Genomic DNA, 15022 nt, shown 5'->3' with positions numbered 1-15022 from the left:
TTAATGTAATCGTCTCGTCAAACAAACACTGGCGAGAAATGAAAGGAAGTGTAAGTTAAAACAAGAGCAATATTGCAGAATATGCAATATGGAAGTTCAGCACCACAACGGAGTCACGCAACACCAAAATCCAAATCAAAGCTAACAAACGGCTCGTCAGTCGCGGTCATTTCGGCCGATCGTATTGGGAACAAAATTCGACAAAGCAACAAAAAAATAAAAATCCCTTTTGAAGAAAAATTCTAACAAATGAGAATAACAACAAGGGACAAAAAAAAAAAAAACTCACTTTAAATTTTATTGTGAAAAGTTTGTTGCACAATATGGAAAGACTCGCACGCTAAGTGCACATCTGTCATATGTTCCATGATTTTTCTCGATAATGTCGGGAATGCGGAGCCGTGATTCCCAACCGCGTCGCGCTGCGCCACTTCTGGCGGGTGGCGGGAAGTCGGCCATTTTCATTAATGGCTGCCGCGCGCCGCGGCCTCAAATGTCGTGCAGTCCTCAGTCTTTTGCGAGTCTTTTAGAAAAGGCCGCCGTAGTTTTTTTTGCACGATTCAAAATTCGAGAGAGGGCCGCTTTACCGACGTGAAATATGGGCCTCGCCTCAAAAGGTTGCTTGACACCATCAGCGGTTCGCATACTTTCGAGCGAGCTGGACTTGACCGCTGCTGCGTCACATCTGCGACGAGGAGCTGCTGCTCCCTGAGCTCTTGGTCTTCTGCCCCCTGCTGGCGCTGGGCTGGCGCTGCGCCCGCTGGCCAGACCCCTCCCGCGCCTTGTCGGCGGGGTTCGACGACGTCGCTTTGCTTCGCGCTGCTGATGAACCGCAAGAAAATATGAAAAAAATGTGAAGGGGTGGGGTGGGGGGCCTGCTGATGAACCGCAAGAAAATATGAAAAAAATGTGAAGGGGTGAGGCCGGGGGGGGGGGGGCGCGCAAACGCTCCAAAAATGGGGGAACGCTTCCACCGTGCCCAAAGTGTTGATTCGCTGAAGGCTTTCGGCGTTATAAAATATCAGTGAAGGAGTCCAATATACTCTCGTTACTCTTTATAAATCGCACCACGATTGAATGTTTTCCCGCATTTATCATTTTAGCACAGTGCGACGTGGAGCATAAACATTTTGGACTCCTGGAATTTTTTGTTTTTATGCACTACAAATCATACAGCGCTATGTAAAAATGGCTTAACATTCTTATTATTATTACAGTTGTTGTTGGAGAGTTTTCCCAAATGAAACATGCTTATTTCGTCAACACCTCAATTTCTAAATGACACATCCATCCATTTGCCTAGCCGCTTATCCTCACAAGGGTCGCGGGAAGTGCCGGAGCCTACCCCAGCTGTCGACGGGCAGGAGGCGGGGTACACCCTGAACTGGTCGCCAGCCAATCGCAGGGCACATGGAGACAAACAGCAGCCGCACTCACAATCACACCTACGGACAATTTAGAGTGTCCAATTCATGTTGCATGTTTTTGGGATGTGGGAGCAAACCGGAGTGCCCGGAGAACATGCAAACTCCACACAGCCGGGTCCGGGATTGAACCCGGGACCTCGGAACTGTGTGCACCAACAAAACACACAATCATCAGGACTGCGACGACAGCAGGCGAAAAATAAACACTTGGGCAAGACCTTGAGCGTGAGGAGCGCTTCCGGCATCTTGGGGGCCGTAGGATGCCATCTTGCCGCCCACCCTGGCGGTCCGGGAACCGGCCGCGGCGGGGCCACCCGCGGGCATCTTAGGGTTCTTCCCGGAGCTCAGACTTTCATCTGGTCGAGGGGGGAGAACAATCACGATTAGTCGCACGATCACAAGCGGTCGAACGACCAGGCCTCCGTTTTGAACAGCGCAACGAGTACTAACCTCTGACCTCTGCCTTCGTCGAGGGGACGCCGCCGGCGTCGCTCTCGGGGACCCTCTGGCCGGCACACATGGCCTTCAGAGTCTGGAAGACCGCTTGAGGGGCCACGTTCATCTTCAGCAAGTCCACAATGATCCTAGACGGTCAACGTGGGCGTCAGCGGGAGCGGGACAAAGTGTTTCCAACCACCCGACCGGATCCGATCCCCACAATGTCGTTCTCGATTCTCGGCACTTGTCTTATTTTGTCAATGAGCAGTTTGGACATTTTCGCATTTGATTTATGTGACTTATTGTTCCAAAGAAATTGCACGAAAATTTGCAATATATGCCTTACTATCGCTGATTGTCTTTTGTCTAATTCATTTTTTCTTTTTTTACTTACTTTCCCACAAATTCAACAGAAGACAACAGAAGTAGATGGAAAGTACTTTTCCAGTACAGATTTATGTCTTTGGGATATTCCGGGCCCAACCGCCAAAAGCAAAAAAAACAAACAAACAAAAAAAAAAAAAACAAATAATTGATGCCCATAGAATTGTTTTAAAAAAAGTAACCCCGAATATTCTTAAATTGGTGGAGAGATGTACTACCTATGAGCATTTATGTGGACTGCCCTGCCCTACAAGAAAAAAAGCACAATTTCAAAAGAAAAAAAAAAAAAGTATACATAATTATTTTTACCCTATTGCATAACATATTGCAATAACTCCCACAGTAATGTTCTTGGAAATTTTGTAGAAAATGTAAAATCAGCTAAATTGCTCAAGAGGGCAATTTCTATGGGATTGCAGCTCTGAAAATGCAACTTTACTAATATTCTTTTGCCGTTTCTGGCCTTGGTTCTAAATGGTTGGTCTTTTCACGTGTGAGGTTCTCGACCGGTTCCCATATCTCAAGTGCCTGGACGTGCCGAAATATCAATTAAAAAACGACATTTGGTTCCCGTCAGACTCACTTGAAGACCTCCTGGTCCATGGTGACCCCCGCAGCCTGGCTGAGCTCGTACAGCTCACTTTCCTCGGCGTTCAGGATCTTCTTCTTCTTGGTGGCGTATTTCTGCACGTTGGCGGTGACCACCAGAACCGGGGATTCGGCAGAAGGTGGTCCCGCTTGCTGGGACATCGTGGCACGAAGGTCTAACAAGAGCACGACAATTAAAAGAAAATTGAAAACAAGGAAAACAATTTGGGGAAAAAAAAAAAAAAAAAGGTTTAGCAAAGAGTGCCACTGCTAGCTTAGCTAGCTACTCGTCCAGAATGAAAACATAGCGTAATTTACATGGCGTCGCCTTCAATTATTAGCAACATGCCATTATTGACAAGTTAAGAACCATACACAACACAATTCAATATAGTATAGCGAATATTACACACCGTTAAATCGCTTCCGAGAGTGATTTTCATCAATCAACGCAAAGCTGGAGCGATGTTCTTACGTCATCACCGTGCGACAACACGCGTTGAATTGTGGGTTAAGAAGTCTGCTCTGCTAATTTTGTTTCTGCGATTTATCTAAAAATAACTCACGTTATTCATCCTTACCAAACAGCAAGACAAACTACAATTTGATGACGAATCCCAATAACTTTTACTTTCGAAAGATTCATTTCAAGTTAACCAAAGTCTCTTTTTTTAGGTTAACTCACATACATTAATCAACAACAATGTTTAACTTGATACGTGCACGAAAAAGCAAAATTCCAAAAATCGGATTTTTATCATAAATCTGTTTCTTTAATTCTCCTATGCAGCGCTTTGTGAGGACCGCGCTGCTGTGCGCTTGTGTGTTGCCATGGATGTCAAAACTATTTAAGAAAAATATTTATTCAAGTAAAAGATACTTATGGAGTCACTGATGGTGTAGTGGTACACACGCCTGACTTTGTTGCGTGCAGCGCGGGTTTAATTCCCGCTCAGCGATGATGTCGATATCCGCCCTGTGACTGACTGGCGACCAGTTCAGGGTGTAGTCCACCTTTCCCCTGAAGCGAGCTGGGATAGCCTCCAGCCTTCCCGCACCCCTTGTGAGGATAAGCAGCTTGGATAATGACATGACCAAAGATACTTATTAAAAAAGAAAAAAAAAAAAAAGACTGAAATGTTCCTTGATGCGAGCATGGCGTGCACAGCTGCCAAATGTGCTGCGAGAACCGCGCAGAGGTTGCAAGTTCGATGCTCTCGGAGAACGCGACGGTGATGGTTACGTTGTGACGCGCAGATCTTTGTGGATGGCGAGGAACACACTTGTGGCGCAAAAAGCCGTCGGCTTCAGCTGTTTTTAGACAACATGGAGTGCATTTTGTGTGTTCAAGACAACGCAAACATACCGTAAGCCTCCAAATGAAACTTTTTTTAAATATATATATATAATGAAATTAAAAGTTGAGAAATGGCTTCCAAACTTTGTCTGTGGTAATGAGACAAAAGCCAAGAGCAGCAGCTGGCACTAAGCGGGAAACTTGAGCAGTAATTATAGAGTGGATCGGGTCCGCGTAGCGAGACATGACATTTTGGGGATGGTTCTTGGTGAAAACAGTTTGCGCAGGACGGCCAAACCCTCCTCGGCTTGCCGTTCCTCCTCTCTGTGTGGGACGGCCTCGGGGATGCAACGTTCAAAAGCGTTGCGATAGATGAAAAGGCCACTTGAAAGAGGGAGGCTGAGCAGTACCGAGGTAAGGCTTGAAGGCGCATGAAGTTGCTTCATTTTCTGTGCAACCTCGATAAGGCTTGCTACGTTTTGTTTCGCCAGAGTCGTAACTGGTCCTCCACTTAAGCCCTTCTTAACTACCTGGTTACGGACAACGGTCGTCCGCTGGACTTCTCCGAGGGTCTCCAAAACACTGTCAACATTAAGCGACTAAGCCTCAAGAGGAGGCCTCGAGCGGCCGTTGACAATGCGGAAAAAACGCAAAGCGGCATCTCGTCCGGCCAGTGGCATTCCGCGGAGTCCCTGTCGTCGTCCAGCAGTGATGACACAAGACTCCTGGGTCGACCTCCGCTCCCTCCACCGCATGGATCCGCGGCCGATAAACACTCTTCCAGAATTGACGGACCGGATCGCGGCAGTGAATTAAAGTCCTTACCTGCTGCAAGAGCTTCTTCGCAAAATCCAAACCCCTTACTGGAGCAGACCATTTCCGAGCAACGCCTGAACTTGGAGCAGGAGTCGACAAGCCACTCTCTCGGTATCCGCCGCCGACTGGCCAGCTTCGGTGGAGTGAGCTCCCCTGGTTCTCTCTCTCGCTTCACCGGTTTGGGTGCTTATGACGACAACAATGGCGGCAGATCTCCTAGCGTCGGTAGCGATACGGAGGGACTCCGTGGCTCCTCGCTGGGAGGCAGAGGCAGCACAGGCTGCCTCCGGTCAAGCCCCCAGGGATCCGGAAGAAGCGCACCGGTTTCCAGTCTCGGCCCCACGCAGCTGCTGAATGTCCGTGATCAAATGGTGGTGGCTCTGCAGAAGCTGAGGGAGCTGGAAGAGCAAGTGAAGATCATTCCCTTGCTCAAGGTAAAGATTTCGGTCCTTCAGGAGGAAAAGAGGCAACTGGCTTCTCAACTCGAGACACAAACTAAGGTGGGGAGTACAGAGGAAGGGCAAGTCAAAGGAAAGAGGGACAGCTCTGACTTCAACGACAGAGACCAGGAGATGTTGGCACTGGAAAGAGCCATCAAGACTGGACATTATCCAACATGGCAAGGAAGAAGCCATTGCCACGGGAATGACAAGACACTTGACATAGAAGCCCTGAATGAACACAGTCATACTTCCCTTGCACCGCAAATTCAACTTGAACGTAACGCGGAATTAGAAGCAGAGATTCAAACCCAACAACAAGTTATCGCTGCCCTAACGCAGAAAAACATTCACTTGGAAGCGGAGTTGAAAGAATCTTCTCTCCAGGCTGAGATGAGCCGTCTGAAATTGGAGCTTCAAGCTGCGGAGGCCAGAAACCGAGTGGACAAAGCCTCCTCCGCCGGGCCGTCCGAGGCCAGCCCAGAAACCAAAAGTCAAGGGGTCGGAAACCACATTGAGCTCAAAGACGCCGGCGCTGGGGAACCTATTCCGGTGAAGAACGTGGCAGTATCGTGTTGTGGCCCCGAGTTGAAGAACGTCTGCATTGGGCCGGATCTAGCGATGAGCCGCTGGGAGGTTAGAGAATGCGTGGAAACCAGGGAGAAGGGCGTCGGGCTCCACGTTTCGACTATCTCCCAAGGAGTCGGAGCGGAAGTGAAGATTAGAGATGCAGAAAGCAACACGGAGGTACCGTGGCAGAATCTGGCACGGAAAGAAGTCAAATCAGTCGCATGCGGAGACTGCTCTGTGGATGTAATCATCCGCCAGGCAAAGGCCACGGTTTCTCGGGGCGTAACAACAGATCCGGTCAAAGGTTTAGCTCTTGGACTCGTGGCGTCACCCCAGACAACGTCCCAGCGTACCAACACCGCATTCAGCTCCGTCTCTCGTTTCACAAACACAAGACAAGCCGTCAGCGTGGAATCCAGCACAAATGCCGTCCTCAAAAGCCAAAACAAGTACGCTAACACCGCCAAGACCGCTGCGGCCAGGACAGTATCAGTCGGGAACAGGGTCAAAGACGTCAAGTGCATCCTGAAGACACGCACGGTTGGTGTCGGAACCAGCCCCCCGGAAGAAAATGTCCCAAAGCCAAATACCCGAGACTTCGGTGTTGGATTCACAAGCATTCATGAGAACTTCCTGGTCGGCCTTAAAACCCAAAACATGGCCTCCGGACCATCCCATCTACCTGACCCAGTGAAGACTAGAAGCGTCGGCGTCGGGGAAGGGAGAATACGGGATCTGTCGGGTTCCAACGTTGCAGCCGATCACCCGATTGAATTGCCTCAGTCCAATTCAGAGGTGGACGGTCGCGTAGAAAAGATACCAGCGGTACTCAAGCTGTGTACCGGCCCTCCAACTGACGGTTTTACTGAGCAGAAAACCAGCTCATCACTATCAGCCAGCCCAAAAACTGCACCTCAAGAAGGTCCACTGGATTCAGGTAGATCTTTTGCTCGGATATATTTATTCATCTTCGTGTCGAGGATCCTCGGTTTACGACAGAGTCTTGTTCACCGATGACGCAACCTAAATTTCAGTCTTCCAGTTCGTAACTTGGAGACATCGTGTGTCGCAAATCGAGGACCCTCTTTACGACCCCGTAAGGGACTCGGGTCACACGATTTCACTCAATTCAGACGTACAGTAAGTCGCAAAATGAAGCTGAAAGCTTGAACCTAGCATATGACATGCACGTACTGGACGTGTGGAATACTTTTTGCTTCGCCCTTTTAAAAAAGGCCCCTCGTCATCCTTTCTCTGCCGCAGCTGACGGAGGAATTCAACCGCCTGCTGACTCCTGCAAGTCCTGTCAGCAGGGCGGCTTCGACTCGGAGGTGAAAAGGATGATACAGCTCTTGGAAGAACAGACGTCGTCCGCCGCGAGAGGTAAACAACCGTAAATCGCCACAAAAAACATCACCTGGCGGTTGGAAAATTCTGCCTTTTTCCATTCCCACGCCTGACTCCAACGTACCGTTTTAGCTCTGGAGGAAGCGGCCGCCTCGGGGACACGCGCAATGTTTGGAATGTTGTCTGGTTTTGGAAGCCGTCCGGCCGCACGGCAATTTGTGGTCCAGGGCCTAAAAACTGAAACGTCTCGGCCGGGGAGCGAGAAGCGGTCGCCGGTGCAAATGTTCTCTTTCGCAATGCACGAAAAGGCACAACTCACATTGAGAAGGAGAAGAAGAAAAACATCAACAAGTAGCAAAATGGAGCAAAAAAGAAAAAAGATTTAGTAATATAGCCGGTAAAAGTCGGCAGCAAAAAAATAAAACTATCGCTGGCATTGAGCTGCCTAAATATGGTTTTTTTTTTCATATTTTTTCACAAATTGATACTGTTGGTCGTTCCACCACGGGGGTAGGTCATTTCTTAAAATTATTGACCGGTATAAAGTATTAAAAATAACTTGCTGGGTTTGACGATGCAATATTCACAGCTCAACAAAAGTGGTGATTTTTTTTTTTTTTTTGCTTTTGGAGATGCAGTGGAGGCGGCACGGTGGCTCGGCTGGAAAGCTCACAGGGTTCGATCCCGGACCCGCCTGTGCGGAGTTTGCATGTGCGTGCGTGGTTTTTCTCCGGGCATTCTGGTTTCCTCCCACATCCCCAAAACACGCATTTAATTGGACACATTAAAAATTGCCCCTGTATATATATATATATATATATATATATAATATATATATATATATATATTTATTTATTTATTATTTATATATATACACACACACACACACACATATAAATATATATATATATATTTATGTGTGTGTGTGTGTGTGTGTGTGTATATATATAAATATAAAATCTGGATCGCAATTCCAAGCTGAATATGTGAATAACGGCGAAAATTGCCATCAATGTTGTACATATTTAAAAACCATTCATGTAATTATACTATAGTAAGCATATTATTTACAACAAGAGACAAACCGGACATTAATAATAGACACGATATACGGGAATGAATGAATAGCAGCAACATTCTATGTTGCAAAAAAAAAAATAGTACATGTATTAATAAATAGCCGAGATACACGCAGTTCAAAGTCAGTAATGGCAATGAAAAAAAATCATTTAAAAAACAGAAAAGCAGACGCAAATGAGAGCGAAAAGCAGCGGCGTTGTATTAAATAATTCATAAAGTTGTTGACCTTGAATTTATCGCGTGCGTAGATGGAGGAAGACCCTTCGTTGTCCCGCGGAAGGCCACCAAGAAGGAAAACGGCGAGCAAGGCTGCAGCAACACAAGGAAAAACCTCAGGTTGATGAAGGCGGCCAGCGGGTACGTCGTACTTTGGGCGTCTTTTGCGTGTACGTTTGACCTGCGGCGTTGCACCGGCGTTCATCGGCGGCGCCGGGAAGCGCTTCTACTTTTATTAGAGGGCTTTCGTTTACACAAGCGTCAGTAGTTTTGCCTACGTCCAGGGTGTGCGAACTTTTGCAACCCGTGCCATTCAGCATTCCGTTACGAAGGTTGAACCCGCCTCACAAGCCGCCCGCCGCCGACGGCCCGGACGAGGCGGACCGGTGCCCCCCCGAAAGGAAGCCGAGGGAGGCTCCCGCGGACGTGACCCCGGCGAGGCGTCTTCGAGGTGTGATCGCCGGCAAGGCCCCCAAAAGCTCGGCAAAATCGCAAATCGCCAAGAGGTAAAGCTGCAGCCGTGCTCCAGGGGGCGCTCTCGTGCATCCAAAGCGGTGGGACGGACGGACGGGGGGGGGCCTTCGCTGGGGAATTTAGCATCCAATTTCCGCTACGCTCTCGTCCCAATTATAGAAACCATCAATATGATTAAAAATAATAATAATAAAAAAAAAAACAATTGTGCCTTATCGTAAATCTGGAGCATTTGAAAAAATAGATTCATACAGTAATTTATTGAACAAATTAAAACAAAACATTTGTTAACATAAATGTAAATTGAAACAGACAGAATGCAATATTATTTAAAAAAAAACTTTCAATAACATAAAATATGTTGCACCGCAAAAAAAAATTAAATCAAAAGAATAGATATTGTTTCCTGAAAAGACCTGGAAGTAAAAATAATCTGCACTTTCCAGTGAAAGTTAAAATACAGCGACGCCTTGAGATGCGAGTTTAATTCGTTCCTTTCTAAAGGTGGTAACTCAAAGCATTCAGATGACAAATCATATTTCCTCATTGAGATGAAAGGAAACGCCATCAAGAAAACAAGAACAAAAGAAATGATGCGGTTTTAAATATGAGGCGCGGAAGTGTACACAGTAGCAACACGGCAGCACAGCACGAACAGGGCCGGTTAAAAAAAAAACATACCGGTAAAAATCCCTGAGATATGGCAGTAACACAGCAATGCTAATGCGAATGCGGCGCTAACGCTAACGCGGCGCTAGCAGGGCCAGTTAAAAACAAACATCTAAGCTAAGAGAAACGCGATGAAATGAGGAAACTGGACGGTTGGGAACAGATGAAAAGTGCCTACGTGAAGTTGCCTCGTGTTTCCAGGTGCAAGTTCAGCGAGAAGATGATGTCGGCTTGCCAGGCCTTGAAGACGCACCTGAGCGACGGCAAGCGCTTGCCGAGCAGGGAGCTGGTGAGCTTATGCTAGCGTCGACGCTAAAATGCAAAAGTGTGCGCTGTGGTTGTGATAGCTCGAGTATCCCCAGACGCCCCCCCCCCCCCCGAAAAAAAAATAAAAAACCGTCAATCATCCGTTCCCGCGAAGACTTCGTAAGGCGGCCATTTTGGTCCGAAGCGGCTATTGTAGGGTCACTTGGGAGTTTTCCACGAGTTCTTCAAAGCGGAACTTGCCCAAGAGATTTTGTCGGTTGCGACTAGGTTTGAACCACTTGTACTACGGTGGACAGATGGATGATGCAAATTTGTATTACATACATTTATTACCTGTGAGTGGTAAGTTCTCAATTTACCAGTCGATCTCCGTTCCTACCCTACCCCTACCTTTGGGCACGAGCTGTGGGTCGTGAGCGAAAGATCAAAATCCCGGATACGAGGAACCGAAATGAGTTTCCTCCGCAGGGTGTCCGGGCTCTCCCTTAGAGAACGCTGCTCCTCCGCATTGTGAGGAGTCCGATGAGGTGGCTGGGGAATCTGATCCAGACGCCTCCCTGGTGAGGTGTTCTGGGTATATCCCACCGGAAAGAGACCCCGGGGACGACCCAGGAGACGCCGGAAAGACTATGTCTCCCTCCGGAAGAGCTGGAAGAAGTGGCTGGGGAAAGGGAAGTCAGGGTATCCCTGCGTGAAGCTACTTCCTCCTCAAGGTGTCCGGGCTCTCCATTGGAGAAGGGGTGAGAAGCTTGGTCATCCGGGGTCGGGGGTGACTCAGTGCTGCTCCTCCGCATTGAGAGGAGCCAGATGAGGTGGGTGGGGCATATGATCCAGAAGCCTCCCTGGTGAGGTGTTCCGGGTATATCCCACCGGAAAGAGACCCCGGGGATGACCCAGGACACGCTAGAGAGACTATGTCTCTCGGCTGGCCTGAGAGCGCCTCGGGATCCCTCCGGAAGAGCTGGAAGAAGTGGCTGGGGAAAGGGAAGTCTGGGGTATCCCTGCGACCCGACCCGGAGAAGAGGCAGAAAATGGATGGGTGGGTGGTGAAGTCGCCATAAAACACAAAACTTCAAGTTCTGCCCCGAAACCAGTTGGACTAGGCGACATACAATAGGGTAGGCTTGTCTATCGTGAATAGACCCACAAAAAATTAAAAGTTTGAAAAAAATCCATGCCCCAGCAGGCGGCCATTTTGGTTTGAGGCTGCTAATCTTACAGCCGTTTTAGCCGATTTGATTCCTTGAGTCCAAACTATCCATGGAGATCTCGTCCGATTGCTCCCACATGTCAAATTCGTACGCTAGCCAGATGGGCAACAATAAACTGTGACGATATTTAGTTTTGGTCACTGCGCGTGGTTGGCAAAATTTGCTGACTGCCCCCCCCCACTCCCAAAAAAAAACCGCTAATAACTACCTCCGCAGGTTTAGGACGTGAGCGAGTGACTGCGTTTCATCGCCTGCCGTGTTGTCTTCCCCCGCAGCGCGACTGCTCGCAGACGGTCCAGCAGGAGTGGTTCTCCGTGTCCAGCCCCAAGTCGGCCTCGGCCGATTCCGTGGAGGACTACTTGTCCGGCTTCCGCGTCATCTCGCCCTCGCTGCTGCGACACGTGGCCAACATGGCCGACGGCAACGGCAACACGGCGCTGCACTACAGCGTGTCGCACTCCAACTTCGGCGTGGTCCGGAAGCTGCTGGATGCCGGTACTGTTCCCGCGTTCGGTTCAGCGTCTGGTGCCAGCGTGTCCGGGAAAGAGGGATTATCTTTGTCCAAATTTCTTTTTGGCTCCGACCTTGTGGAGTTAGCAGAGTTCTTCCGCGTTTTATGACGAGCCACCACAACGTCGGCGCCAAAAAAGTCACATTTTGTGCCATTTTCAGTCTCATTTGGTTACAATCGGATGACATTTTTAGGGTATGTCCGTCTTTGAAGGACCGCAGGAAATACCCCAAAATGCACCCAAAATGGCTGCTTCAAACCAAAACGGCTATCGGCGCTTTCTATGCGACAATCCTAGCGAACGACATTCCTCCCAAATTTTCAGCGGGAGTCTGCGAAACCCTTCAGAAACGCGTCTCTATTTGAAACCGACGACCGAAACACCGTCGCACAGTTTAGTCTTCATGAGCGCGTCAATGTATTTGTCCACTTAACGAGTTTAAAAATGTAGTTGTGACCCGCAGATGTGTGCGACGCCAACAAGCAGAACAAGGCGGGCTACACGCCCGTCATGCTAGCCGCGCTGGCCGCCGCGGAGCGGGCCGAGGACATGACCGTGGTGGAGCGGCTCTTCGATCGGGGGGACGTCAACGCCAAAGCCAGCCAGGTCGGTTTCGCTTTAGAACCAAAGCAGGCTAGAAAAAAAAACAAGGTCCCGAATTCACCGGAGATGTTTTTGAAATCCGTCAATCGATCAGGCCGGTCAGACGGCGCTGATGCTAGCCGTGAGCCACGGCCGCGCGGAGATGGTCCGGGCGCTGCTGGCCCGCGGCGCCGCGGTCAACGCGCAGGACGACGAGGGCTCCACGGCGCTGATGTGCGCCAGCGAGCACGGCCACGCCGCCACCGTGAAGCTGCTGCTGGACCGGCCCGACTGTGACGTCGCGCTGACCGACAGCGTGGGTGACGTGCCCGTCGGTCGCGATTGCACGCCGCGAATAAGCGCCACAGCCACAAATGGTCCCCAAAAAAATCCACAATTGGCTCGGTTTCACAAAACCGCATATTGTACGTGCGCACGAGATCGTGAGAACACTCAACTTGCACAATAGAAATAAAGCAGCGTGGAAAAAAAAAAACTAGTTCACAACATGTGCGGTTAATTACATCATGCAATCACGCTTTTGACCATTAATCATAATGACCACCAACTTGCACAGTCGAAATAAGGCCGAAATGGCTGCGACACAAACGACAAAATGTACAACAAAAGTCCAGAACTTTTTCAGTCAATATACGTTTCATATAATTAATGTGGCCACGCCCCTTGCCAGTTAATGAAAGACCCCAACCTTGCACAATAGAAATAAGTCCAAAGAAACGGTCTAAAAATCTGTTGCTCGGCATGACACATTTGACACGTAATAACAACTTGTGATATCCATTGACAACTTGACCATTGATCACATAGACCTCCACCTTGTACAGTAGAAATAAGGCCGGAATGTCTACAACGCAAACTACAAAATCTCCAACAAATTCCAGAACGCGTTTTAATTAATATACGTTTCATATAATTAATGCGGCCAGTTAATGAAAGACCACTGCCTTGCACAATAGAAATCAGTGCAAAGAAACTGTCTACCATGTAAATGAGAAAGTCAGTTGCTTGCCATGACCACATTTGCCACCTAATAAGAACTCGTGATATTCATTGTCAACTTGCACAATAGAAATAAGCAGAGTGGGAAAAAAAACAAGTCCACAACATGCACAGACGCACACAGACGTACAGTAAACATTCGTGTCGTAAATATTTTAACAATTACGTCATGTAATCACATTTTTTACCGATAACCATGAGGACCGCCACCTTGCACAGTAGAAATAAGGGCGGAATGTCTCCAACGCAAACAACAAAATCTCCAACAAAAGTCCAGAACGTGTTCAGTCATGTTTCATATAGTTTAATGCCATGCCGCCACTCCCCTCGCCAGTTAATGAAAGACCACCACCTTGCACAATAGAAATAAGTACAAAAAAAAACTGTCGAGAGTGGAAATGAAAAAGTCCGTTGCTCACCACAACCACATTTGCCACGTAATAACAACTCGTCACGTCCATCGTCACCTTGCACGATAGAAATAAGCACACCTGCAATGCCCGCAAGCGTGTCACACGTCACCGCACACTGGAAATATCCTCTATAAAAAATAAATCATGACAACTCGACTTGCACAGTAGAAATCAAATGCGGCAAAATGCGGAGAAACGACCCGCATGCTGCAGTCAGGCCAGAAAACGCGTGTTGCAAGCGTGACGCAGCAGATGGCGGCAGACCCGCAGCCACTCGGCCCTGAAAACCGCAACCCGAGACCTGAAAGGCGGTTTTTGCTCGCAGGACGGCAGCACGGCCTTGTCCATCGCGTTGGAGGCGGGACACGACGACGTCGCCGTGCTTCTCTACGCTCACGCCAACTTCTCCAAAGGACACGCCGAGGTATGCGCCCAAAGGAATTTATTACTTTTTGAAAAATGATTTCATAAAAGAGTCAAAATGTCTTTCTTTTTTTTTTTTTTTTTCAGGCTCCTCAATGTGGAAGGTCGTGATTTGTTTCCCGTGGATGAAATCACTGCAACCTGCAATTTTTTTTTTCATTTTACCATTCAAATATTTCATTTTGTGGCGTCTTGAGCGCTTAAACAGCGCTCATAAGTGTCGCTAAAGCCATCTTTTATGACATAATATCAACAATCTGCCATCATTTGTGATTCACGCTCATGAACTTTCATGAACGTTGCATAAAAGTAAACACCCGCCAAGTGCCGTTCGCAGATTTCCTATTTGCAGATTTTTGTGTGTGTGGGGGGGGGGGCGGGGGGGCTATCCCCCATTATTGGTGCTATTTTCCTCCAATATTATTACATTTTTTTGATATTTGAAAAAAATATGAGCGTAAATAATTAGTGAACTATCACTCTTGTTGGTGGCGCCTGGTTCCAATCACCCCCCCCCCCCCCGCCAGCAGAAGGACTAAAAATAATCCGCAAAGTCATAAAACAAAACTCGCGGCATGCTAGCTCAATGTATTATGATAGAATGAATGCAATTTTTCCAGTTATTACCGACACCCTCCCGCCTTGCACAATAGAAATAAACAGAACGAGTACGAGCGACGCGTGTGTTTGTCGTGAAACGCGCGCGTTGATGTGAGCGCCAGCGTGACTTCCCGGCAAGCGCAATCAAATTCAAATCATACACCGGCGCGCCCCCCCCCCCGCCCCATAATTTGCTGTTGCCACGGCAACAGGCAGCGGTTGTTTTTTTGAGAGGGCTCAGACGACTG

The 15022-nt window shown here is 48.3% G+C and overlaps 3 protein-coding genes across 4 annotated transcripts; 2 read left to right on the top strand and 1 right to left on the bottom strand.

The window, feature by feature from the left end:
- Positions 1 to 284: 284 nt before the first annotated feature.
- On the bottom strand, positions 285 to 3390 carry mzt2b (mitotic spindle organizing protein 2B). Of its 2 annotated transcripts, none has more exons than XM_061801224.1 (5): positions 3251 to 3390; positions 2833 to 3013; positions 1878 to 2011; positions 1646 to 1783; positions 285 to 822 (listed from the first exon to the last, which is right to left on the bottom strand). In XM_061801224.1, the coding sequence occupies exons 2-5, from the start codon at positions 2997 to 2999 to the stop codon at positions 680 to 682; spliced, it is 582 nt and encodes a 193-aa protein (XP_061657208.1). In that variant the 5' UTR covers positions 3000 to 3013; positions 3251 to 3390; the 3' UTR covers positions 285 to 679. The 2 variants fall into 2 exon arrangements, with proteins under 2 accessions (XP_061657208.1, XP_061657209.1); XM_061801225.1 differs by having other exon boundaries at positions 285 to 819.
- Positions 3391 to 3992: 602 nt separating this feature from the next.
- On the top strand, positions 3993 to 7000 carry LOC133491156 (KN motif and ankyrin repeat domain-containing protein 1-like). The gene is made up of 2 exons (XM_061802061.1): positions 3993 to 4014; positions 4651 to 7000. Exons 1-2 carry the CDS (start codon positions 3993 to 3995, stop codon positions 6975 to 6977), a joined length of 2349 nt encoding a protein of 782 aa, XP_061658045.1. The 3' UTR covers positions 6978 to 7000.
- A 139-nt stretch (positions 7001 to 7139) lies between these two features.
- LOC133491155 (KN motif and ankyrin repeat domain-containing protein 1-like) lies at positions 7140 to 14741 on the top strand. Its single transcript, XM_061802060.1, has 10 exons — positions 7140 to 7161; positions 7224 to 7343; positions 8636 to 8744; positions 8936 to 9109; positions 9948 to 10035; positions 11500 to 11719; positions 12200 to 12342; positions 12434 to 12634; positions 14077 to 14175; positions 14262 to 14741. The coding sequence occupies exons 1-10, from the start codon at positions 7140 to 7142 to the stop codon at positions 14283 to 14285; spliced, it is 1200 nt and encodes a 399-aa protein (XP_061658044.1). The 3' UTR covers positions 14286 to 14741.
- The last annotated feature ends 281 nt before the right edge of the window (positions 14742 to 15022 follow it).

This window comes from Syngnathoides biaculeatus, chromosome 17 (genome assembly GCF_019802595.1).
Source record: "Syngnathoides biaculeatus isolate LvHL_M chromosome 17, ASM1980259v1, whole genome shotgun sequence".
Taxonomy (NCBI): domain Eukaryota; kingdom Metazoa; phylum Chordata; class Actinopteri; order Syngnathiformes; family Syngnathidae; genus Syngnathoides; species Syngnathoides biaculeatus.
This window is presented reverse-complemented; position numbering and strand designations above follow the sequence as displayed.

Bases quoted from the DNA above. Each gene is read 5' to 3' on its own strand.
- mzt2b (XM_061801224.1), bottom strand. From the start codon at position 2,999: ATGTCCCAGCAAGCGGGACCACCTTCTGCCGAATCCCCGGTTCTGGTG. The intron at 2,012-2,832 runs GTGAGTCTGACG...TTGACCGTCTAG, and splicing joins ATGGACCAGGAGGTCTTCAA to GATCATTGTGGACTTGCTGA. The intron at 1,784-1,877 runs GTTAGTACTCGT...CCCCTCGACCAG, and splicing joins GACGAAGGCAGAGGTCAGAG to ATGAAAGTCTGAGCTCCGGG.
- LOC133491156 (XM_061802061.1), top strand. From the start codon at position 3,993: ATGGCGTGCACAGCTGCCAAAT. The intron at 4,015-4,650 runs GTGCTGCGAGAA...CCTCCACTTAAG, and splicing joins GGCGTGCACAGCTGCCAAAT to CCCTTCTTAACTACCTGGTT.
- LOC133491155 (XM_061802060.1), top strand. From the start codon at position 7,140: ATGACATGCACGTACTGGACGT. The intron at 8,745-8,935 runs GTACGTCGTACT...TCCGTTACGAAG, and splicing joins TTGATGAAGGCGGCCAGCGG to GTTGAACCCGCCTCACAAGC. The intron at 12,343-12,433 runs GTCGGTTTCGCT...TCAATCGATCAG, and splicing joins TCAACGCCAAAGCCAGCCAG to GCCGGTCAGACGGCGCTGAT.